Consider the following 25,655-nt stretch of genomic DNA (forward strand, 5'->3'; position numbering starts at 1 on the left):
CCCCGATCAGAACAATGGGCTCATCCAGCCCTGACCCTCCCCCCCCGATCAGACCAATGGGCCCATCCAACCCTGACCCTCCCCCCGATCAGACCAATGGGCCCATCCAACCCTGATTCCACACCTCCACCCGGATCAGACCAATGGGCCCATCTAGACTCAGTTCCCCCCCCAATCAGATTAATGGGCCCATTCAGCCTCGATTTCTCCCCCCCCATCAGACCAATGGGCCTATCCAGCCCAGTGCCCTCCCCTTCCCACCTACAGACCCCCTGCACTCTGGTATCCAGAGCTCACGTGTGAGGCTCCCATCGCCCCATCCTGGGGCTCCCCCCCAGTGGTACCTGTATGACGGGGGAGTCGTAGCTCTGTGACTCCCAGATAAAGGCCACGTAGTTCTGCAGCTGGAAGCGTGGCAAGTTGTCATTCACATCCTGCAGGTTGAGGTTCACGGCCATGAAGCCAAAGGAGGTGGCAGTCTCTGCTTGAACCACGAGGCGCAGCCGAGGGCTTGACTCGAAGTCCAGGCTGCTGGAGTCCTGCACCGAGATGGCACCTGGGAGAGGATGAGGGTGAGCCCGTGCATGGAGTCCCAGGGTCACCAAGCTCACTGAGATGGTGCGCAGGCCCATGCATGTGCACACATCCATACATAAACATCTCCACGCACCCACATATCTATCCAGCTATCTGTGGCACATCTGTGACCCCAGCACTGCAGTACTGGTCGCTTCACAATTGTTACTGCATTTCTCCTCACACTCCTGTGCGGCAGGGCAAAGCTGCTAACCCCCTACACAGTCAGGACGGACGCCCAGGGACCAGAGAACTGGCCCAAGGTCACACAGGGAGTTTGGGGCAAGTCCAGGAATTGCTGCCATCTTCAGCGTAGATGTCAAGATCAAAGACATCACAACCCAGCCAATGTCCTGCACAGACTCTCATCTCATTAAGGTAGTGGTCACTGCTTTGCCAGGCAACAAGACAGACCTATGATCCTGATTCAGTTGCAAAGACTCAGGGACTCCACTAAATTTCAAAGACAACTAAAGGACAGCAGCACTCCACCCACAGAATGTGGACCTGGTGAATTGTTACCATTCCACACTAGCCTCAACCAGCAACACATTGACCCCAAAGAGCCTCTTCCTCCCCATCACCCACACAGCTTTCCTTGGTTTGCTGACAACCTGAGCCAGATGAAGAGAGTAGGACAGAAATTTAAGTAGTAGGGCAGAAATTTAAGTGCCAAAGCAGAAAACAGAGACTGATGCAGACAGGATGAAACATAACAAATGTCTCCAAGCCTATGGCCAAGAGACCCTTCCTATGAGCACCATTAAAGCTGACAAATCCCACCCCAAGGAGCTATCCAGGGTGGTAAACTGCTTCAGCAATTCTGGGTGCCTACAACTTGCATCTGAACCCAGCACCAAGTGCTGCAAAGGACTATATTCTACTGCACTGAGAGATCATGCATAGTCAAGAAGGCTTCTCAGACAGCCTGGATCTACCCTGCCTGCACTCACCATCCAACAGCCTGCCTGAAATCCTGGAGTCCAGTATATTTACTCCTCAAGAAGTTCTGGACACTCCAAAGGAATCTTGACTCAGAACTTGTGCACCAGACCCTTGCCCTTTGTGGCTGGTGAAAGAGAGTAATGAACAACTGATGCCACTCATGACTGTAATGGCCAATGACTCATTCAGAGAACTTTTTCCTTCCTCCATTGAACATGCAACAGCGTGACCAACACTGACATAACCTGGATACGTCAGTTATAACCAACTATCACTCAGTGTCAAATCTCCCATTTCTTAGCAAGCTCATAGAGAGAAGTTGGCCAAAGGACAACTAGAAGCTCATCTAATTGAACCTGATGTATTAGATCCAGCACAATGTGGAGTCAGGCATATTGAACTGAAAAATGCTCTAGTGGCACTGATGGATGATCTCCTGCTGTCAATGGTTAGAGGGCAGACATGCACTCTCATCCTCTTGGGAATCTCTGCAACATTTGACATTGTCAACCATGAGTTACTGCTGTTTCACCTGAGAGGTGGCAGGAGCCCAGAGGAATGCACTAAAATGGTTTGAATCCTCCCTGGAGGGATGCACCCAATGAGTACTGATGGGAAACTGCACCTCCACCACCAGACCCCTCACCTGTGGAGTCCCACAAGGATCAGGTCCCTCTCCGGTCCTTTTCAACATCTACATGCAGCCACTAGGTGAACTGGTCAGACGACGTGGACTCAAGGGTCAGCAGTATGCAGAGACACACAGCTCTGCCTGTCCTTCACCATGTAAGACATGGAAGTTCTTTACTGTAACTGGAAGCTCTTTGAGATGTACAAAGCAACAGAGAATCCTGTGGCACCTTTAAGACTAACAGATGTATTGGAGCATAAGTTTTCGTGGGTGAATGCCCACTTTGTCGGATGCATGAGATGTACAGTCCTTCTCTGTGTTTCACATGTGGGTATGTATGCGCGCCACGTGCCCGAGTCTGGAAATTCTTACAAGCAGTGTCCATTGACCTACACGTCTGCAGTAGGTCTCCTCACGCTCCCGACTGAGGGTATAAGAGACAGTGCAGGCTGACGCCTCTCCAGTTCCTCTTCTTTGAATTCAACAGGGTCTAAAGCAGAGGGCATGGAGGGCAGGCAGTGGAATACAGATAGGCGCCACATATCTCAAAGAGCTGCCAGTTACAGTAAGTAACCTCTACTTCTTCGAGGGCTGGTCCCTATGTGCATTCCACATGTGGGTGATTGACAAGCAGTGCTCAGACTGGAGATGGGTGTGAGGAAGCCAGCGACAAAGATGCTTGGAGTACTGCAGTTGCCACTGCTGTATCCTCTGCAGAGCTGTGAACTAACGCGTAGTGTAGCAAATAAGTGAATGGAGCTTCAGGTGGCCTCCATGCAAATATCTTGCATTGGGACCTCCTTCAGAGGTGCTATAGAAGCAGCCTGTGCTCTCATGGAGTGAGCTGGGACACCTCTAAAGGAAGAATGTGTGCTAACCTGTAGCACTCTAGGAGGCATCCAAAAACCCACTTAGAAATCCTTTGAAAGGATATAGCATGACCACATGATCTTTCTGCTATGGCAATAAAAACTCCTGGCGACTTTCTGATGGGTTTGGTTCTTTGCAGGTAGAATGCCAGGGCATGCCGGACATTGAGGGAGTGGAGTCTCTTCTCTTCAGTAGAAGCATGGTGTGACGAAGTGGGACTGTTCTTAATGTTTCCTCTGAATACTGTGTGGGTGCCTCAGTTTCTGGCTGAACCTCTGTCGCCTAGCAACTAATGGCCAGGCCCTTCCCCCCTGCAAGGGGATGCTAAAGGTGTGGGAGAAGAAAGAGGTCAGGTGACCTCCTGGCCCGGGAAAGGAACTCAGCAGAGAAGGAGGGGCTGGAGGGGGTGTCAGTTTGGAGTTGGCTGGGGACGGGGAGTGAGGGCAGACGGGGGTGTCTGGCTCGCGGGACCCCAGAATGGACCCGGCTGAGGGATCAGGTTCTCTGGACCTACAAGCTCTGTTTTAGACCGTGTTCCTGTGATCTAATAAACCTCTGTTTTACTGGCTGGCTGAGAATCACGTCTGACTGCGAAGTGGGGGTGTGTGCAGGACCCTCTGGCTTACCCAGGACCCCGCCTGGGCTGACTCGCTGTGGGAAGTGCACGGAGGGACATATGCTGAATGCTCCAAGGTCAGACCCAGGAGATGAAGCCGTGTGAGCTTCTTGCCCTGAAGACAGTCTGCTCCAAGGGAGAGGAGATTCCCCAAAAGTCCTGACTGGCTTTGTGGGGAGCAGTTCCAGAGCATCGCCCGGGGACTCCGTGACACATGGGGTTTCAGAAAAAGGACAGGTAAGTGGATACTCTGGTTGATGTGGAATTCAGAAACAACTATGGGGAGAAATTTAGGATGCAGGTGAAGGGAAACCTTCTCTTTGTGAAAAACTGTATACAGAGGGTCTGCCATGATGGCTCCTAGCTTGCTGCCGCTCCTGGCTGAAGTGATAGCCACTAAAAATACAATTTTTATGGACAAGTTGGGCCAATGCAGACCAAGGATTCAAAGGGTGGTTTAATGAATGTTGACAGGATGAGATTAAGGTCCCTTTGAGATGTAGGCCTAGTAGAAGATCCTGATCAGGCCCTTCATAAACCGAATTGTAACTGGGTGGGTGGAGACAGACTATCCGTCTGCCGGAGGGAGGGAGGCACTAATCACTGTGAGGTGGATGCACAATGAACTAAGAGAACTGAGAGCCTTAGGGACAGGAGATAATCAAAGACGATCAGAATACTTGCAGTGACTGGAGAATGTTGATTGTTTGTGCCCTGTGCAGAGAAGCGCTTCCATTTGGCCAGGTAGCAGGTCCTAGTCGAATCTTTCCTACTTTGGCTAAGGATAGCTGACCAGGAGCCAAGCAGGAATTTTCTATTTCCAATCCCATCCAAACACCTGTCCGTGAGGTGGAGTGAGCCTTGGTTGGGGTGTCTGATTCTGCCCCCCTCCTGAGTTAGGAGGTCAGAGAAGGGGGGATCTTGAATGGGGGGGGTGGGCTGACATTGTTAGGAGTTTGGTGAACTCTGGAGAAACTCTGTTGCTGACCTAATCTCCTGGCAGGAGGAGTCTATCAGGAGCCAGTAGTTCACGTATGGGAAAACTGTGTAGCCCTGATGTCTCATCTGGGCTGCCACCCCAGCGAAAACTTCTGTGAACACTGTCACTAGCCCAAAGGGAAAGACTCAGAATTGGAAATGTTCCTGGCCCACCATAAACTGAAGGAACCTCCTGTGGGAGGGGTGAATGTCTATAAGGAGGTCGAGAGCCGTGCACCACATCTCCTCCTAAAGGTGAGGGGATTACTGATGCCAATATAATCCTCCTGAATTTTGAATTTCAAAGATGACGAGTTGCCGAAGGTCCAGAACAGGTCTCCACCTTCCTTCTTTTTTTGGGGACTAGGAAATATGGAGAGTAGAACCCTTCCCCTTGATGCTGAGGTGGGGCACCTGCTATTGTCTCTCAGTGTAGAAGGGATTTTGCATCCTGTTGAAGAAGCACCTTGTGAGAGCAATCCTTGAAGGAGGACGACTAGGAAAGGGTTTGTGAGGGAGGAGGAGAGGAACTCTATGGATTATTCCTGTTGGATAATCTCCAAGACTCAACTGTCTGTGGTGATCAGCTGCCAGTTGTGGATGAAGAGCATGAGAAGGCCCCCAAAATAATGGGGGAAGAGGTTGTGCCATCAGGGGTGGTAGGTGAGTCTTGACCAATGGCCCGTAGCAGGTGGCTGGGAATGTGTAGAGGGTGTGTTGGTAAAGGGGCTGAGGAGTGAGGTCTCTGAACCCTCTGGCATTTCCATGGAGGCTTAGCTGGACGCTGGTAGTAGAACACATGAGGAGGAGATGGCCTTGATTTATACGTTTGTCTCTGGTGTTTCCTTCTGGGGACTGGTGTTTAGATCCCAGGGAGCACAGGGTCGATTTCAAGTACTTTCATGAGCGTAGGGACTCATCTGACTTCTCATTAAAGAGATTTTACTCATCAGAGGGAACATCCTGAATGGCGCTCTGGACCTCCCTGGGAAATCCTGACAATTGTAACCAAGAATCCCTTCTCAAGACTATACCAGTGACCAGATTTCTGGAGGCCGTATTTGCTGCATCCAATGCACCCTGAAGGACTGTTTTCACCACTCACTTGCCTTCCTCTACGAAGGACTGAAATTGCGCTCCATCCTTTGGGGAAATTAGTCCTTAAAGTTCACTAGCCTGGAATAGTTGTTAAAGTCGTATTTCCCTAACAGTTAGCAATGCAAAATTGTAGTCTCATGGAGCAAGAGACCTTCCTCCTCAAGAGTCCCAGCCTCTTTGAGCCCTTGTCTGTTGGGGTCGTCCTTAGATATTGCGACCTAGCCCTTTCTGTAGCTGCCTGTACCACCAGCGAGTTGGGGATGGGATTGGAGAACAAACATTTATCTCCCTTGGCGGGGACAAAATGGCACCTCTTGGCTGTCTTAGGTGTGGGGCGTAGGATGCTGGTGTGTGCCTGCCCCATTAGCCAGTTCTAGTGGCCTCATTAACTGGAAGGACCACTGTATTTGGTTCTTGAAGTTGCAAGATATCTAGGAACCAGTGTTGTGGGTCTGGGCTTCCTCCAGTGGTATCTGGAGTCATTGGCAACTCTTTGCAGTAACTCCTGGTACGGCCGATGGTCATCCAGCAGAGATGGAGAGGAAGGAGTGTCTGCTTTGTCCGTGGATGAGGGTGAGACTTCGATTTGAACTGTCCGTACCTGTGGATCCAGGTGAGTATCTTCCTCTTCAGACACTGACATATCTGGTTTGTGGCAAAAAGGAGAGGAGAGGACCTGGGCATCTGCCTTAGAATCCCATAGTCCCCAGTAAGGCCAGAAAGAGGGGTCAGTCATTTGTGGAGGACTCCATGAGATCAGGTGCTAGCAGTCCCTAGAGAAGTCGTATCTGGAGGATAGCGAGCGTCTCTCCATGAAAATACCGGAGCAGCCAGCACATCTGACTCGTCCAAGTCCAAAACCTGCTCCTCTGGTAATGGCAAGGCCATTGATACAGGAGCACTCCTGCCTGATGGTTGGAGAGGAGACAACTCCTGGGACACCGAAGTAGTATCCTCCTGCACTCTAGTAATGTCCCTCAGGAGGGCTGGGCTGGAGAGGAGGGGAGACTGCAGGTAAGGAAGGAATATATCCTCTGGTGTTGTGTAGGTCTCTGTGTGTCCCAGTGTCCGTGGGGTTCCTGCTGGTACTAGTGCAGTCCTGGAGGTAGTGCGGTCCTTAAGTGTCCAGTGATGGTCTCACTGATCCTGTATAGGGGTAATATCACCTCCTTGCTCCTACTGGATACTACCCTGCTTATCCAGACCCCCAGAGTCGTGTTTGCCCTCTCAGCTAGAGCACCACTCTGGGAGCTCATGTTCGGCTGGATTCCACCAGGACTCCAAGTTCTTTTCAGTGGGCTTGTCTAAACTAACAATAAATCTACCCCGCACTAGCCTGCTCCACACTACCTGTTCCCTAGTGCACTTTGCTCTACTCCCATTTCACAGCAGGGTAAATCAAAGGGCACAAGGGAAGGTTGAATGTGCAGCAGCAGACTCCACATGGACACTTAGTGTGCAGCAGGCTAGTGCAGGATAGGTGTACACCCCAGCTTGCCACGATTCACACAGATATGCTCACCATCACTGTTTTGCATCCTTTATGCCTAGAAGGATGACCGGGTATTGGCTGCATTAAATAACATGTTGTGCAAATGAGCTCACCTTACTAGTAATCCAGGTCGCTCTGTAGCACTGACCTGTCCCCACCATTATTTACCACTCCACCAATGTTTGTGTCGCCTGCCTAGTCTCTCAGCTGTTCCTTTATATTTTCTTCCAGAAATGGAAGAATGATGAAGATACTGAATAGCATTGGGCTGAGAACAGATACCTGCAGAACCCACTAGAAACACCTCTGGACGAGGAGTCCCTGTTTACAATTACTTTTAAGATCTTTCCGTTAGCCCATTTGAATCTATTTCATATAAGCGAGGTTGGGATGGTATCTGATACATAGTTAGCACTAATGCTGTATGGGATGAAGTCAGCTGCTGTACAGAAGGCCTCATCTCCTGGCCTAGGGATTTCCAGCTGGAGTGAGCCAGGCAAATGTACAGGCAAGCAGGCAGGCCTACACAAAGACAGGGCATTGGGGAGCCCTGCAGATCACTCCATTTATGCTTTCCCATAAGGCTGTAGTATCACTCCTGTGTTCCCTCCTGCGCCACATACCTGAGCTGGGCTGGATGAGGAAAGCATTCTTCTCATTGCCACTCACGATGCTGTAGGTGATGCGCCCTGAGGAGCCCCCTGCGTGCGTGGCCTGGATGCTCACCACCGCGGTGCCTTGGAGGAGAGTGAAGACAGGATGAGTGTTGCAGTGACACCCCAGAAAGAGGGGAAGGGATGAAGAGGGTCGGGAGAGAACATGGGTGTGTGGGTGCATGAATGAAACCGCACGGCTCCTGGGGGACACTGGCAAATCTTCGAGACAACCCTAGGGACTGCCACTGTCATTTGGAGAGAGATCAAGTGGGTTAAAGTGTATGTGTGGTGGTGCCTGAGAGCCAGGACACCTGGGTTCTATCCCTGCCTCTGGTGGCGGGGGAGCAGAGGATAGTGGGTAAGGTGGAAGGTGAGGGGCTGGAAGCCTGAGTTACATCCTTGGCTCACTGTGATCAGTCCGTATGTCTGAGCCTCCCCTGGAGCCCCAGTGACCCCCAACTATGCTTCCAACTGATGTCCTCGACACTGCCTCCTTGGAACCCACTTTAACCCTACTAACCCTGTGACACTACGCCCCATATTCTTCATAGAGATATTGTTATGATATGAATATGGCATAACTAAGATGTGTTTCATGCAAGATTGGTCATGTGAGATATCATTGGAAAGGTTATGATTTACTGAATGTGATTATCCTATTTGTATGCATGTATCATGTCTGTATCTGAAGTTAGGAATACTGACTATGTATCAAAAGTGTTTGCACCTGAGGAACACCCACCAGACAAAATGCAATCACTCTGGCTGGTTAGTCAATAAACCATTAGGGAGAACAATAGGTCTTTGAAGATGCTAATCTCCCACCTTCCTGAGAAGCTTCCTGGGATACTGCTTTGACACTGCAAGGTCATGTGATCATGTCACCTGATACTTGACACCATTTTGGACTGCTGGTATTTTTCCATTAGTAGGGGGTGGGGATCAAACTGTGAAACAAAGGGTCCCACCATATATAAACTTATTTAAGGCTGGGGAATGAGTTAATCAGGGGTCGGTTCTTCACTGAATCCCTGCCCAAGATGATTGCTAAAACACCTAAGACTGAACTGGGGAGGAACTGGACCCAGGCTAGAAGGTGTCTGGCCTGTAAAAGGAATATCTGGAATTCTAAGCTGCAAGCAAACGAAGTTTGTCTTCAAGCACCTCTGCAACCTGCTTAAAACAACATTTAGGGTGAGAAATTACTACTTGTAGCCAGTTTCTTTAGTGTATTGAGCTTAGTTTGTATGTTTGCTTTATTTGCTCAGTAATCTACTTTGATCTGTTTGGTATCTCTTATAATCACTTAAAATCTATCCTTTCTAGTTAATAAACTTGTTTTGTTTTCTAGAACCCAGTTTGTGCGATTCATAACTTTTGGGGGAAGCTGTGCATCTCTTCCTCCACACTGAGGGAGGGAGTGAATTTCATGAGCTTGCGCTGTACAGTTCTCTGTGCGGCACAAGACAATGCAATTTTGGGTTTACACTCCAGAGGGGGTGTGCACTTGCATGCTGGGCAGTTCCCGAGTTGAATCTTCCCACACAGAGCTGATCTCAGTGTCTGTCTTTCTGCAGCTGGGTGGGTCCCTACCTGTGTGTGTGCTGGAGGAGGCTTGAGGGCCTGGCACAGCAGGGCAGGGTGAAGGAGCCCAGGCTGGTGGTACGGGCGGGTTCAGTGGGACCCCAGTACATCAGATGGCATCCCGGAGTTTGGGGGGGGGGTAACCCATCACAAACTCCCTCTGATCCTACTGTTGTCCCAGTTATGTCCCTAGAGCTCCACTGAGCTGCCTGGGACATTTGTGCTCCAACCACCCAAATCCGCCCCTAGCATCCCTGCACAGATAGGAATGGAGGCCTGGCCTGGTTCATGGGACTTGCCCAAGATCACATAGGAATCCTATGACCAAGCAGGGAACTGAAACCAGGTCTCCCAAGTCTAAGGCTAGTGTGATAACCTGTGTCCCTGCCCCCAGCCCCCCACTGTTCCCAGTTATCCCAGTGCCCCTGTCCCTGTCCCCAGCATCTCACTGTTTCCAGCTACCCCAGTACCCTGTGACCCTGCACCCAGCCCACCTTGTTCCCAGTTACCCCAGTGCCCCATGTTCCCATCCCCAGAAGCCCCCTGTGCCCCACTTCTAGAACCCTGCTGTTCCCAGTTGCCCCATGTGCTCCTAGCACCCCGCAGTTCCTCAATACTGATGCCCTTTAGTGTGCCAGACCCCTCTCCCAAGGGGTCTCACTCTTCCTCCAGGGGTTAGCCATGCAGTCTTGCAACCTCCTTAGACTGGACTTCTGGGGCTGCAGCGCTCCTATTTCACAGCATGAGCTCTGTTCAGCACGTCTCACTGAGACAGACTCCTGCTAGAGACTTGTCCACTCTGCAGGGATTAATGCACCTCACCAAACACTCACATGGACACTCAGACAGTGTTGTCACAGCAGTTGGGTTTATTAGTCAGTGGCACACAGCACAGGAAGCCCTTCTAAGTCCAGAGAAACGAAGATTAAAGCACAGACCATCCTGGTCAGCCCAGCACCCAGCCAAGCTGTAGTGAACCCCTTTGTTCAAGCTGTGTGTGTCTTTCCATCTGACCTCCTTCGTCAGGCTCCAGGTGAGAGACGCTTAAGTTCAATTGACACCTGAGGCTCACAGGAAAAGGTTGTGGGTGTAAAAGACTCAGGGTGTGACACATATTGTTGCCACCACACTGCTGGGAGAATCTCTCCACTAATGGGATAAGGTGCAGATGTTCCTATACTGGATGATTTGTACAAACTTGTTGGGTTGGAACAACTCTGTGAGATCTGTCCCCACGAGCTGAAAATGTGGGTAGTGGACAGGACGCCTAAGGATCCGTGCAGGGCAGGCTGGTTGGCAGATGAATTTGTTGACAGAAGGCCCGGGTATGAAAAGAGACTCAAAGGGATTGGCCCAGGTCTGGGACCCAAAGAGGGGATCACACAGGGGTGCTCCAGAAGTGGGACAGGAGTAAATCTAAACTGTGGTGATGGCTGATGTGGTAGCCCTCTCCAAGTGAGCTCAGGCCCTGAAATGTAATGTTTGTTGGAAAACAGAGCATAGGTGGGCAAAACTGCCAAGGGTTAATGAAATAGTAACCAAACGGAGCCCTCGAAGGGCTAACTTGGGGCAAGCCCAGCTGGAAGGAAGGCCAGATACTCAGGCTGGCGGGGATGACGGTGTACTTGTGGCTCAGGGGGAGGAGGTCTCCAGGTCAGCCCATCTATGGGGTGCGATATTCAAGCTTCTGCTGTCAACACACATGCCCAAGTGTATCTAACTCACAGAGCAGGCAGCCATCACCATATCATCCCTAGAGAGGTGGATGGGAGGAGGGCCCAGGGCTACCAGGACACGGGTGCTGAGGTGACTCTGGCATGGCCTGATGTGGTGGCCCTGGATCAGTTTGTTCCCAACGAATAGCTGGCGATGTGGAGGGGTGTTCAGACACAGTGAGGTGCTGTAGTGAAGATATCCCTGAAATGGGGATGCCAAGGAAGGGCACAAAGAGGCTGGGGCCCATGATCATCTACCAGTGGAGGTGCTGATGGGAAATGATCTGGATGACTGGTTGGATGGTGCAGAGAGCTCCCTGGTTCTTTCCAGAGCCAGAGAGCACCACCCCGACCCAGGGTCCTGGACTACCAAGCATGGAGCTAATGAGCCTCCACCTTGGGGGAATACGCTCCCTGGGATGGGGCTGAGCCCGAGACTTTGTCCCGAAGTGGGGAACATAGAACCATGGGATTAGAAGGGACCACAAGGGTCATCTAGGGTCATCACTGTCAAGGAGGTTAGACTAGAAACCAAGGCACAGCCAAAGGTTGCTGTGACTCCAGCCCCTACCAGCAAAGAGGGGCAGGTCACTCACTACCCCAGGAGCTGAATTTCAGACTGAACTGCAGAGGGATCCCTCCTTGGAGAAGCTGAGGGCCACGGCTGACCACAGCAGTGTAAAACCCCTTAAGGAGAACGGCAGGGACAGATTCCTGTGGGAGAAAGGATTCCTGTGTCACTGGGAAAATTGAACCTTGGGGGGATCAAGAGGCAGCTGTGATTCCCCAGAGGTATCACTGCAAACTATTGTACCTGGCCCACAATATCCTCTCAGGACATCAGGGGACACAGCACACCCGGCAAAGGCTACTGCAGAACTTTTACTGGCCCGGAGTCTTTGACACAGTCAAATAGTACTGCAGGTCCTGCGACCCCTGCCAGAGGATGGGGCTAAGCATAAAGCAGTGCTGAGACCATTGCCCATCATAAGGGAACCTTTTCAGAAGGTGGCCATGGACATAGTGGGGCCCCTCAGCAAGACAACCTGGGCAGGGAAGAAATACATCCTGGTGGTGGTAGATTGTGCTACCCACTACCCAGAGGCGGTGGCTCTGTCCTCCATTGAGGCAGACGCGCTGCTGACCATCTTCAGCAGAGTGCGGTTCACCCGGGAGGTCTTTACAGACCAGGGGTCCAATTTCATGTCAGCTGGGCTCCAGTGCTTGTGGGAAAACTAGGGGTCCAGCACACCTGGGCCTCTGCACATCACTCTCAGTCCAACAGGCTGGTGGTGATGTTTAATCGGATCCTGAAGATAGTGCTGAGGACTTTTATGGACCGGCATCTGCAGGACTGGGATAAGTGCCTGCTGTTTGCTTATAGGGAAGTGCCCCAGAAATCTAAAGGGGTCTCCCTTTTTGAATTGCTGTGTGGGCGGAGAGTGAGGGGACCGCTGGACATGACGAGGGACGAGTGGGAGGGGAAGGCCTCCCTCAAAGGGGAACCGGTGGTGGACTATGTGCTGTCCTTTCGAGAAAGGCTCACTGATCTTATGGGTTTTGCCACAGAGAATCTAGCCAGGACCCAAGGAAAACAGAAGATGTGGTATGACCACTTAGCACATGCCCACTTGTAGAGCACAGGAGACAAGGTGATGGTTCTCATCCTAATGCAGAAGAATAAACTCGAAGCTGCCTGGTATGGGCCTTTTAAGGTTGTCAAACAGCTTAATGAGGTGAACGACTTGGTGGAACCGTCCAGCCGGGCTCTCAGTCACTGAGTGTACCATGTCAACATGATGGAGCCATACTTTGACAGGGAGAAGTTGCTGCTGGCCGAGAATGGGCAATGGGACGAGCAGGGGGAGGATCCCCTGGTGGATCTTATGCCTGAGACAGGAGCTGGCCCTCTGCTGGAATCATTTCCTGTCTCTGAGCAGCTAACCCCTGCCCAGCAGGCAGAGACCCGAGAGGTGCTACATTCTTACCAGCAGCTGTTCTCCAACCGGCCTGGGCTCCCTAACCTTGCTGGAGACAGGAGCCAACTCTCCCATCAAGTGTTCCCCATACAGAGTCACTGGGAAAACAGCCCAGGACCTGTAGAGAGAAGCTTTAGGGGTGACCCAGCCATCCAACAGCCCCTGGGCCTCACCCACGGTGCTGGTGCTCAAGAAGGATGAGTCGAGCCAATTCTGTGTGGACTATCGGAAGCTCAATGCGGTCACTGTGTCCGATGCCTACCTCATGCCTAGACCTAACGAGATTCTAGACAAGTTCGGGGGGGGAGCTATTACCTTACCATCATGGACCTTAGCAAAGGCTACTGGTAAGTGCAATTGGCCCCACATGCCAGGCTGAAATCTGCCTTCACCACTTTTCTGTGCCTGGTGGATCAGTTACTGAGGGGACTGGAGGTCTTTGCCCTGGCGTACATTGACAGGGAATGGTCACCTATGGCCAGAGCCTGCCAAGGTGGAGGCGATCAGAGACTGGCCCAAACCCCAAACCAAGAAAGAGGCCCAGTCCTTTATTGGGATGGCGGGGTACTACTAGAGGTTTGAACCCCACTTTTGCTCCTTAGCTGTTTCCATCCCTGAACTGTACAAGAAGGGTAAGCCAGACAAGGTGGTCTGGACCAAGCAGTGCCAGACGACTCTCTGGGCACTGAATGAGGCCCTAAGCTGACAGCTGCTTTTGGTAAACCCAGACTTTGACAAGCCCTTCCTGGTGTTCACAGATGCCTCCGCCCCAGGGCTGAGTGTGGTGCTGATAGAAGCCGATGCTAAGCAGGAGAGACATCCCATCGTGTACCTGCTCCCTAGGGAGAAGAACTATGCTACAATAGAGAAAGAAGGCCTGGCCATTGTGTGGGCTCTTAAGAAGCCACCTTTTCAGGTGGCGCTTTACTGTGTATACCGACCACTCCTCTCTGACGTGGCTGCATGAAATGAGTTTAATGCCAAACTTCTAAGCTGGAGTTTGACCCTCCAAGATTATGACATGGAAGTGATTCATGTTGTGGAAGCAGAGAAAGAACTGACAGGAAGGGGATGCAATGCATGACAGTTCGTTAGCAAGAGTTATGCTAACTGTAACCCTAATAACACGAGATTTGTAGAAGCGAGGAATGTGTGAGACGAGTGGGAAAGAACTGTGTGAGAAGTTGTTGCGACCTTGTGTAGATAATGTGTAGATAATATGGAATGTAGACTAAGAGTCTACATTAGTGAGCAAAACAAGATATCAGAATGACCTTTGTATAAACAAAATGCAGCTGTTGCTCATTATTGTCTGTAACAGAAGGTATAAATGCTTGCTGTAATTGTTTACCTGTTGAGAGACCTGTTTAGCTCTCTCTCTCTATGCAATTGATAGAGAGAAAATAAAGTATCTGATTTGCTGTACCCAAACAAAAAGTGAGAACTCTGTTATTCTCCGACAATGTTAATAGGAGTGAAAATGGTATAGCTGATGCCTTGTCACGAAACAGGGTACCTGAACTTCCCCAGGTCACTTGTTAAAGTGATCCTGCTCAGTGCAGGCTCGAATGGGGAAGGAATGTGACAGTGGCAATTTTTGGTAATATTTTTATGAATTCTATGTGTGCCTCAGTTTCTCCTATATGCTGCATTGTTACCCAGTGGGGTGGAAAAGGACTGTTTGCTTCCAGGACAGGCTAAGAGATGTAGGTGTGGGCGTCACCTGCCAGTCTGGGCCTTGACCATAGGTGCTGACTTCTGCTCCCATTGGTGGGTGCTCGACCCTCCCCTCTGCCCCCACCCCCATTCCACCCCTGCCCCACCCCCATTCCAATCCCTTCCCCAAAGTCCCTGCCCCAACTCCGCCCCCTCCCTGCCTCTATTCCAACTCCTTCCCCAAATCCCCACCTCAGCCCCACCTCTTCCTCGCCTCCTCCCCATAGTGCGCCATGTTCCCGCTCCTCCCCCTCTCTCTCAGCATGCCACCAAATAGCTATTTGGTGGCTGCAAGGCATGAAGCGCTGGGAGGTAGGCAGAGGAGTGGGGACGTGGCAGACTCAGGGGAGGAAGTAGGGTGCGGGGGGGGGGGGAGCTTAGCTGCCTGTGGGTGCAGAGCACCCACAAATTTTTCCCCATGGGTGCTCCAGCCCTGGAGCATCCACGGAGTCGGCGCCTATGACCTTGACCCCCATATCAGTGGAAGAGTTAAGATAATGGAAAACCCAATCACCAGGACATGGACAACTAGAAACCAATGACCCAGAGGGAGATGGATTTCCCCACCTCCCAACAGGGAAGCTGAGTAACATTCCTGGACTCAAGAACAAAGGACAGGAAGGTGTGAGCTGGGGGGGAGAAGATTTGGCGTCTGGAAGCAGTTGGGGCTCTCACCTGGAGTCTGAACATGAAGTCAGATGGAGAGACACACAAAGCTTGAACAATGGGGCTCATTCCAGCGTGGCTGGGCTCTGTGCTGACCAGGATGGCCTGTGCTAATGTCAGGGCTTCCTGTGCTGTGTGCCACTGACTAATAAACGCGACTGTTTTGACAATGCTGTGTGTGTGTCATGGCAAATGCTGGGTGAGGTGCACTGATCCCTACAGAGTGGACATACTCTACCCGGAGTCTGTCTCACTTGGACTCGCTGCACAGAGCTCACAGTGTAAAGAGCAGTGCTGAAGGCTCAGAGCTCCAGTCTGAAGCGGTGGTGAGGCCGCGTGGCACACCCTGCAGGAAGAGTGAGACCCCTTGGAGGTCTGGCACATTCCTCCTAGAGATGGTTCCAAAGCTGGGGGCGTAGCACCGATCCTGGGAATCCATGGCACCCTATGCCACACCCCCAGCACCCTACTGTTCTCTGTTTCCCTCAGTCTCCCTGTCCCAGCACCCTGCTGTTCCCAGTTACTTCCACTGCCCCACTCCAGGATTCTGCTGCTCCCCAATGTCCCTGGTGCCCCAGTTCCCCTGGCACCCAGCTCCAATCCCCAACGCCCGGCCGTTCCCTATTACCCCTGGCACCCAGTTCCTATCCCTTGATCCTGGCCATTCCCTGCCCAGCCCCGCACTGTTCACCCTGTGCCCTGTCTGGCTGGTGGCAGTACCTGTGGCGGCATTCTCAGGTATGGCCACGTCTTTGGTGCTGCGGGGGAAGCGCACGCCCCGGTAGCTCTCTTCCTGCAGGTAGATCACCACCACACCAGTGGAGGAGAGGGCTGGTTGGCCCAAGTCGGTGGCCAGGATGAAGAGGGTGCGCTGCCGCTGGCTGAGAGAGCCTAGGGGCTGCAGCAACTGGATGGTGCCAGTGTAGGAATTGATGGCGAAGCTGGGATTGGGTGTGGCAAACCGATACAGGATGGAGGCGTTGGCACCTGCATCTTTGTCCTCAGCCCGCATAGTGGCCACCACCTGCTTAGGTGGCGTGTGGCGGGAGAGATTGACAGAGAGCGGGCTGTGCAGGAAGGCAGGCGCATGGTCGTTGACATCTCGCACGGTGACTGTGACACGCACAACTGCACTCTTGGGCTCCCAGGGTGCCGAGTCCACGGCTTTGGCCAGGAAGCTGTAAGTGGGGCGGCGCTCACGGTCCAGGGCCTGGGCACTGGTGATGTGCCCGCTCTGCGGTTCCACCTGGAACATGCCCAGTGACTCATTGCCCAGGTAGTAGGAGACCTGCCCGTTGGTGCCCTCATCTGGGTCCAGTGCCACCAGCTGCAGGACCAGTGCCCCGACGGCCAGGTCCTCAGGCACCTCCACAGTGTAGGCTGCCTGTGCAAAGCGCGGTGCATTGTCATTGAGGTCCAGCACCCGCACACTCAGAGACATGGTGGCACTGCGCTGGGGTGTGCCATGGTCTCGTGCCACCACAGTCAGCTGGTAAGAGGCCACCAGCTCTCGGTCCAGGCTGCGCGAGGTGGAGAACACACCAGAAGCAGGGTCCAGGCTGAAATCCTGGGCAGGGTCTCCACCTGGGAGAGAAGAGATGAGAATGAGAGAACCTCCCTGATATGGCCTGGGGGTGGGGGAGCGATGGGAGCAAGGGACCCTCCCGATATGGCTCAGAGGGAGTGTGGGAGCAAGGGACACTTCCTGATACTGCCCAGTGGGAGGGGGATGGGAATGATGGACCTTCCCTGATATGGCCCCCTGTAGTTCTGCAGACAGACCCCTGCAGGCAGGGAGCCATGGGGCAAACAGGACGGGGTCTCTCCCCTCTGAATCGCACAGCAAATGGCCCACAACTGGCACCACCTCAGTGGCAAACACTCCCCCAGTGCAGAGCAGAAGTGGCAAACCCCAACAGGGTACACAGTCTAGCCCCATCCCAGCACACCCCATGACCACTCCTCTCAGCTGGCCCCCAGGAGCCCCAAGAATGAAGCACCGGAACCAGCCGCAGCTCGAGGGCTCTGACCTGGCCCAGATGGCTGGTGCTGCAGAGAACTCACCACAGAGGTGTGTGCAAACCTGAGCCCGACCCCCCAATACAGACTCAGCAGGCACAGATAGGAGGGGACGGGGAGGCTCCAGGAGGAGCAACTGCAGCCAGTGTTCACAGCCCTGGAGGCACACTCTACTGAGGACCTTGGAGGGGCAGCAGTCAAGAGCCATGCCTGGCCTGGCACAGAACCAAGCCGGTGTGGATTGTACCCTGTGCCCCAAGGGCTGCAGCACATATGGCAGACAGGGGATTCATAGATTCATAGATTCTAGGACTGGAAGGGACCTCGAGAGGTCATCGAGTCCAGTCCCCTGCCCTCATGGCAGGACCAAATACTGTCTAGACCATCCCTGATAGACATTTCTCTAACCTACTCTTAAATATCTCCAGAGACGGAGATTCCACAACCTCCCTCGGCAATTTATTCCAGTGTTTAACCACCCTGACAGTTAGGAACTTTTTCCTAATGTCCAACCTAGACCTCCCTTGCTGCAGTTTAAGCCCATTGCTTCTTGTTCTATCCTTAGAGGCTAAGGTGAACAAGTTCTCTCCCTCCTCCTTATGACACCCTTTTAGATACTTGAAAACTGCTATCATGTCCCCTCTCAGTCTTCTCTTTTGCAAACGAAACAAGCCCAATTCTTTCAGCCTTCCTTCATAGGTCATGTTCTCAAGACCTTTAATCATTCTTGTTGCTCTTCTCTGGACCCTCTCCAATTTCTCCACATCTTTCTTGAAATGCGGTGCCCAGAATTGGACACAATACTCCAGTTGAGGCCTAACCAGCGCAGAGTAGAGCGGAAGAATGACTTCTCGTGTCTTGCTCACAACACACTTGTTAATGCATCCCAGAATCATGTTTGCTTTTTTTGCAACAGCATCACACTGTTGACTCATATTTAGCTTGGGGTCCATTATAACCCCTAGATCCCTTTCTGCCATACTCCTTCCTAGACAGTCTCTTCCCATTCTGTATGTGTGAAACTGATTGTTCCTTCCTAAGTGGAGCACTTTGCATTTGTCTTTGTTAAACTTCATCCTGTTTACCTCAGACCATTTCTCCAATTTGTCCAGATCATTTTGAATGATGACCCTATTCTCCAAAGCAGTTGCAATCCCTCCCAGTTTGGTATCATCTGCAAACTTAATAAGCGTACTTTCTATGCCAATATCTAAGTCGTTGATGAAGACATTGAACAGAGAAGGTCCCAAAACAGACCCCTGCAGAACCCCACTTGTTATACCTTTCCAGCAGGATTGGGAACTATTAATAACCACTCTCTGAGTACGGTTATCCAGCCACTTATGCACCCATCTTTTAGTAGCCCCACCTAAGTTGTATTTGCCTCGTTTATCGATAAGAATATCATGTGAGACCGTATCAAATGCCTTTCTAAAGTCTAGGTATACCACATCCACCGCTTCTTCCTTATCCACAAGGCTCGTTATCCTATCAAAGAAAGCTATCAGATTGGTTTGACATGATTTTTCTTTACAAATCCATGCTGGCTTTTCCCTATCACCTTACCACCTTCCAAATGTTTGCAGATGATTTCCTTAATTACTTGCTCCATTATCTTCCCTGGCACAGAAGTTAAACTAACTGGTCTGTAGTTTCCTGGGTTGTTTTTATTTCCCTTTTTATAGATGGGCCCTATATTTGCCCTTTTCCAGTCTTCTGGAATCTCTCCCGTCTCCCAGGATTTTCCAAAGATAATAGCTAGAGGCTCAGATACCTCCTCTATTAGCTCCTTGAGTATTTTAGGATGCATTTCATCAGGCCCTGGTGACTTGCAGGCATCTAACTTTTCTAAGTGATTTTTAACTTGTTCTTTTTTTATTTTATCTTCTAAACCTACCCCCTTCCCATTAGCATTCACTATGTTAGGCATTCCTTCAGACTTCTCGGTGAAGACCGAAACAAAGAAGTCATTAAGCATCTCTGCCATTTCCAAGTTTCCTGTTACTGTTTCTCCCTCCTCACTGAGCAGTGGGCCTACCCTGTCCTTGGTCTTCCTCTTGCTTCTAATGTATTGATAAAAAGTCGTCTTGTTTCCCTTTATTCCTGTAGCAAGTTTGAGCTCATTTTTTGCCTTTGCCTTTCTAATCTTGCCCCTGCATTCCTGTGTTGTTTGCCTATATTCATCCTTTGTAATCTGTCCTAGTTTCCATTTTTTATATGACTCCTTTTTATGTTTTAGATCATGCAAGAACTCGTGATTAAGCCAAGCTGGTCTTTTGCCACATTTTCTATCTTTCCTAACCAGCGGAATAGCTTGCTTTTGGGCCCTTAATAGTGTCTCTTTGAAAAACTGCCAACTCTCCTCAGTTGTTTTTCCCCTCAGTCTTGATTCCCATGGGATCTTACCTATCAGCTCTCTGAGCTTACCAAAATCCACCTTCCTGAAATCCATTGTCTCTATTTTGCTGTACTCCCTTCTACCCTTCCTTAGAATTGCAAACTCTATGATTTCATGATCACTTTCACCCAAGCTGCCTTCTACTTTCAAATTCTCAATGAGTTCCTCCCTATTTGTTAAAATCAAATCTAGAACAGCTTCCCCCCTCGTAGCTTTTTCAACCTTCTGAAATAAAAAGCTGTCTACAATGCAGTCCAAGAACTTACTGGATAGTCTGTGCCCCACTGTGTTATTTTCCCAACATATATCTGGATAGTGCTCATGCCAATGATCTCAGAGAAGGACCCCCATGTAGGAAGGGAGTCGGAAGGGGGTGAACCAGCACAGCGTGAGCCATGTGCCCCGTGGCCCTCACCCATCACATGGTACTCCAGGCGCCCGTTCTCGCCCGCATCCAAGTCTGTGGCCCGCAGGGTGTAGAGCGCCACGCGGCTCTGGTTCTCGGGCACCTCCAAGGAGCAGGACTCGCTCTCGAAGCGCGGAGCATGGTCGTTTTCATCTCCCACTAAGATCCGCACTGTCACTTTGGCCAGGTTGGGGGGCAGGCCACCGTCCCGGGCATAGACTGTGGGAAGAGAGAGGGGGGTCCTGGAGACCCTAGGTGCCACCCAGGGGGACCACACCCACTGCCTGCAAGGAGCAGCTCCACCATGGCCCGTCTCCCCTAGCCCGCACCCTGTGCCCAATCTAGGTGCCCTCCACTCTCCTGTCCCCCTACCTTCCTGCCTCACCCACCCAACACTCTTACACCAAAACTTGAACATTCCCCACTCCCTTTCTCTGCCCCACACAATACGCCTCCTTCCTCCAAGAAACATGCTGATTTCCATGCCAGCTGGGAGCCCAGCTGGGCCCCCTCCCATCCCCGCCCCTTAGTCCCTGCTTCCCTCACTGCCACTCTCTGCTTCCCATACAGCACCTTCCCCCCGCCGTGCCCAATCCCCAGGTCTGGCCATACCTGTTAGCACGTGCTGCTCCCGCCTCTCCCGGTCCAGGGAGTGCATGGTGGTGACAAGCCCAGTCTGTGGGTGGATGGAGAAGGGACCCCCAGAGAGGCCCCCATATGACACATGCCCATTGGCCCCTGCAAGGAGAAACCTCTGGTCTGAAGAGGTAGGTGCAGACAGCTCCTGCAATGGTCCCAGGACCAGGCCCTCTTTCCACTCCCCCCGCCCCGGGCCTCTGCACTCACTGCACCTCCTCCCACCTGCCCCAGGCCATGCTCCCTTCCCTTTCCCCACAAGGGAGCAGTGTGGGGGTTGGGTGGGGAAAGACCCCTAAAGGCAGGAGGGAAGGGGCAGAAGTGGAGATGTAAATATGGCAGGCGACCAGCTGGGCTTAACAGTGAAATCCTTGCTGATCTTAAACACAAAAAAGAAGCTTACAGAAAGTGGAAGATTGGACAAATGACCAGGGAGGAATATAAAAATATTGCTCAGGCATGCAGGAGTGAAATCAGGAAGGCCAAATCACACTTGGAGTTGCAGCTAGCAAGAGATGTTAAGAGTAACAAGAAGGGTTTCTTCAGGTATGTTAGCAACAAGAAGAAAGTCAAGGAAAGTGTGGGCCCCTTACTGAATGAGGGAGGCAACCTAGTGACAGAGGATGTGGAAAAAGCTAATGTACTCAATGCTTTTTTTGCCTCTGTCTTCACGAACAAGGTCAGCTCCCAGACTGCTGCACTGGGCAGCACAGCATGGGGAGGAGGTGACCAGCCCTCTGTGGAGAAAGAAGTGGTTCGGGATTATTTAGAAAAGCTGGACGAGCACAAGTTCATGGGGCCGGATGCGCTGCATCCGAGGGTGCTAAAGGAGTTGGCGGATGTGATCGCAGAGCCATTGGCCATTATCTTTGAAAACTCATGGCGATCGGGGGCGGTCCCGGATGACTGGAAAAAGGCTAACGTAGTGCCCATCTTTAAAAAAGGGAAGGAGGAGGATCTGGGGAACTGCAGGCCAGTCAGCCTCACCTCAGTCCCTGGAAAAATCACGGAGCAGGTCCTCAAGGAATCAATTCTGAAGCACTTAGAGGAGAGGAAAGTGATCAGGAACAGTCAGCATGGAGTCACCAAGGGTAAGTCATGCCTGACTAACCTAATTGCCTTCTATGAGGAGATAACTGGCTCTGTGGATGAGGGGAAAGCAGTGGATGTGTTATTCCTTGACTTTAGCAAAACTTTTGATACGGCCTCCCCAGGGGCGGCTCCAGGCACCAGCACACCAAGCACGTGCCTGCGGCGGCAAGCCGCAGGGGGCGCCCTGCTGGTCCCTGCGAGGGCAGCAGTCAGGCAGCCTTTGGTGGCTTGCCTGCAGGAGGTCCGCCGGTCCCGCGGATTCAGTGGCAATTCGGCTGCGGGTACACCAAAGCCGCGGGACTGGCGGACCTTCCGTAGGCATGCCGCCAAAGGCAGCCTGCCTGCCGTGCTTGGGGTGGCAAAAAAGCTAGAGCCAACCCTGGGTCTCCCACAGTATTCTTGCCAGCAAGTTAAAGAAGTATGGGCTGGATGAATGTACTATAAGGTGGATAGAAAGCTGGCTAGATCGTCGGGCTCAAAAGGTAGTGATCAAAGGCTTCATGTCTAGTTGGCAGCCGGTATGAAGCCGAGTGCCCCAAGGGTCGGTCCTGGGGCCGGTTTTGTTCAATATCTTCATCAATGATCTGGAGGATGGCGTGGACTGAACTCCCAGCAAGTTTGCAGATGACACTAAACTGGGAGGAGTGGTAGATACGCTGGAGGGTAGGGATAGTATACAGAGGGACCTAGACAAATTCGAGGATTGGGCCAAAAGATCATTCCCCTCTATTCGACATTGGTGAGGCCTTATCTGGAGTACTGTGTCCAGTTTTGGGCTCCACACTACAAGACGGATGTGGAAAAATTGGAAGGAGTCCAGCGGAGGCAACAAAAATGATTAGGGGGCTGGAGCACATGACTTATGAGGAGAGGCTGAGGGAACTGGGACTGTTTAGTCTGCAGAAGAGAAGAATGAGCGGGGATTTGATAGCTGCTTTCAACTATCTGAAAGGGGGTTCCAAAGAGGATGGATCTAGACTGTTCTCAGTGGTACCAGATGACAGAACAAGGCGTAATGGTCTCAAGTTACAGTAGGGGAGGTCTAGGTTGGATATTAGGAAAAACTTTTTCACTAGGAGGGTGGTGAAGCACTGGGATGGGTTCCCTAGGGAGGTGGTGGAATCTCCTTCCTTAGAGGTTTTTAAAGTCAGGCTTGACAAAGCCCTGGCTGGAATGATTTAGTTGGGGTTAGTCCTGCTTTGAGCAGGGGATTGGACTAGATGATTTCCTGAGGTCCCTTCCAACCCTGATATTCTATGATTCTATGTCAGGAAGGCTGAGGAAAGGAGACAGCTGTGGCCAGGCTAAGGGGGACCTGGGCAGGCTGGGGGTGAAGTGGAGGAGAGGGTGGGGAGGCTGCCTGGTGACAGTCCCTCAAGCCAAGGCCACACTGTGGGGGCAAAGGCGATTGTGACATGGATTGGTGTGGGTCTAGTGTGACAGGACTCCATTCTCAGATGCCCCTCAATGCTCAGGGACTGGCTCCCTGATCTCCCCCAGGAAAGGTGCCTGAACCTGGGACTCCCTGAATACTGCCCTGGCAGATGAGGAGCAGGAGAAGGCCTGTGGTGATCACATCCTCTTCAGCCCCTGGGCCAATGCCTTTGGCACAGCATTGACCCAGCTAACCCCCCTCTCCAGGGCCACCTGTTCCAGCCCCCAGGCTCTCACCCAGGTCGCAGTCTGTGGCCAGCAGCTGCAGCACGGGGCTGCCCGCTGGCAGATTCTCCATGACACTGGCCTCATACTCAGCCCTCTCGAAGGCAGGTGCCTCATCATTAACGTCCAGCACCAGCACTGTCAGCAGCTGCGTGGACGAGCGGCGCGGGAAGCCGTGGTCCATGGCCACCACTGTCAGGTTGTGCTGGGACGCCTCCTCCCGGTTCAGAGCACGCACAACGGAGAGGGCACCTGGAGAGACACCAGAACAGGCTAAGCCTGGGACAGAGGAGTCACGGGGGGCTGAGCCAGGGTCACTGAGGTCAGGCTCCACGCTTGGTGGCCCACAGCACTACAAACGCCACACCTTGGGCTGCGGAGTCACACCCAGCTCTCCCAGCACATGCTGTCGCCGGGCACCTCCTCCCTCCCGGGCCCAGTGGGAATCTCTTACCCACTATGGGCTGGGTCAGGAATCTTCTGTCACCACTGCCCCCATCCTCCCACTCGGTCCCCAGGCCTCCCCGATTCTCCTTATCCATTGTGTCTACCTGTCTTCCCCTCCCCCACATCCATCACCTCTTCCCCTTCGCCCCTTGTGTCTCCCGTGTCCCTTCCCCTCCCCCACATCCGTCACCTCTTCCCCTTCCCCCTTGTGTCTCCCGTGTCCCTTCCCCTCCCCCACATCCGTCACCTCTTCCCCTTCCCCCTTGTGTCTCCCGTGTCCCTTCCCCTCCCCCACATCCGTCACCTCTTCCCCTTCGCCCCTTGTGTCTCCCGTGTCCCTTCCCCTCCCCCACATCCGTCACCTCTTCCCCTTCCCCCTTGTGTCTCCCGTGTCCCTTCCCCTCCCCCACATCCGTCACCTCTTCCCCTTCCCCCCTTGTGTCTCCCGTGTCCCTTCCCCTCCCCCACATCCGTCACCTCTTCCCCTTCCCCCTTGTGTCTCCCGTGTCCCTTCCCCTCCCCCACATCCGTCACCTCTTCCCCTTCGCCCCTTGTGTCTCCCGTGTCCCTTCCCCTCCCCCACATCCGTCACCTCTTCCCCTTCGCCCCTTGTGTCTCCCGTGTCCCTTCCCCTCCCCCACATCCGTCACCTCTTCCCCTTCCCCCCTTGAGTCTCCCGTGTCCCTTCCCCTCCCCCACATCCGTCACCTCTTCCCCTTCCCCCTTGTGTCTCCCGTGTCCCTTCCCCTCCCCCACATCCGTCACCTCTTCCCCTTCCCCCTTGTGTCTCCCGTGTCCCTTCCCCTCCCCCACATCCGTCACCTCTTCCCCTTCGCCCCTTGTGTCTCCCGTGTCCCTTCCCCTCCCCCACATCCGTCACCTCTTCCCCTTCCCCCTTGTGTCTCCCGTGTCCCTTCCCCTCCCCCACATCCGTCACCTCTTCCCCTTCGCCCCTTGTGTCTCCCGTGTCCCTTCCCCTCTCCCACATCCGTCACCTCTTCCCCTTCGCCCCTTGTGTCTCCCGTGTCCCTTCCCCTCCCCCACATCCGTCACCTCTTCCCCTTCGCCCCTTGTGTCTCCCGTGTCCCTTCCCCTCCCCCACATCCGTCACCTCTTCCCCTTCGCCCCTTGTGTCTCCCGTGTCCCTTCCCGTCCCCCACATCCGTCACCTCTTCCCCTTCGCCCCTTGTGTCTCCCGTGTCCCTTCCCGTCCCCCACATCCGTCACCTCTTCCCCTTCGCCCCTTGAGTCTCCCGTGTCCCTTCCCGTCCCCCACATCCGTCACCTCTTCCCCTTCGCCCCTTGAGTCTCCCGTGTCCCTTCCCGTCCCCCACATCCGTCACCTCTTCCCCTTCGCCCCTTGTGTCTCCCGTGTCCCTTCCCCTCCCCCACATCCGTCACCTCTTCCCCTTCCCCCCTTGAGTCTCCCGTGTCCCTTCCCCTCCCCCACATCCGTCACCTCTTCCCCTTCCCCCC

At 52.8% G+C, this 25,655-nt stretch overlaps 2 protein-coding genes across 9 annotated transcripts in view; one reads left to right on the top strand and one right to left on the bottom strand.

Moving 5' to 3' along the window:
- LCMT2 (leucine carboxyl methyltransferase 2) overlaps positions 1-25,655 on the top strand; it is a 517,091-nt gene that overhangs the window by 298,809 nt on the left and 192,627 nt on the right. The gene's annotated exons all lie outside the window — the stretch shown is intronic.
- The window catches only part of DCHS1 (dachsous cadherin-related 1), a 125,529-nt gene that overhangs the window by 24,136 nt on the left and 75,738 nt on the right, over positions 1-25,655 (bottom strand). For all 8 annotated transcript variants that reach the window (XM_065596708.1, XM_065596698.1, XM_065596730.1 and 5 more), the window contains 6 exons: positions 23,745-23,984; positions 20,958-21,083; positions 20,355-20,564; positions 16,243-17,106; positions 7,830-7,943; positions 345-556 (listed from right to left, as the gene is read on the bottom strand). In XM_065596708.1, the coding sequence (XP_065452780.1) occupies positions 345-556; positions 7,830-7,943; positions 16,243-17,106; positions 20,355-20,564; positions 20,958-21,083; positions 23,745-23,984 (1,766 nt within the window). The remainder of the gene's footprint in view (positions 1-344; positions 557-7,829; positions 7,944-16,242; positions 17,107-20,354; positions 20,565-20,957; positions 21,084-23,744; positions 23,985-25,655) is intronic.

The sequence above is a fragment of the Chrysemys picta genome, chromosome 1 (assembly GCF_011386835.1).
Source record: "Chrysemys picta bellii isolate R12L10 chromosome 1, ASM1138683v2, whole genome shotgun sequence".
Classification (NCBI taxonomy): Eukaryota; Metazoa; Chordata; order Testudines; family Emydidae; genus Chrysemys; species Chrysemys picta.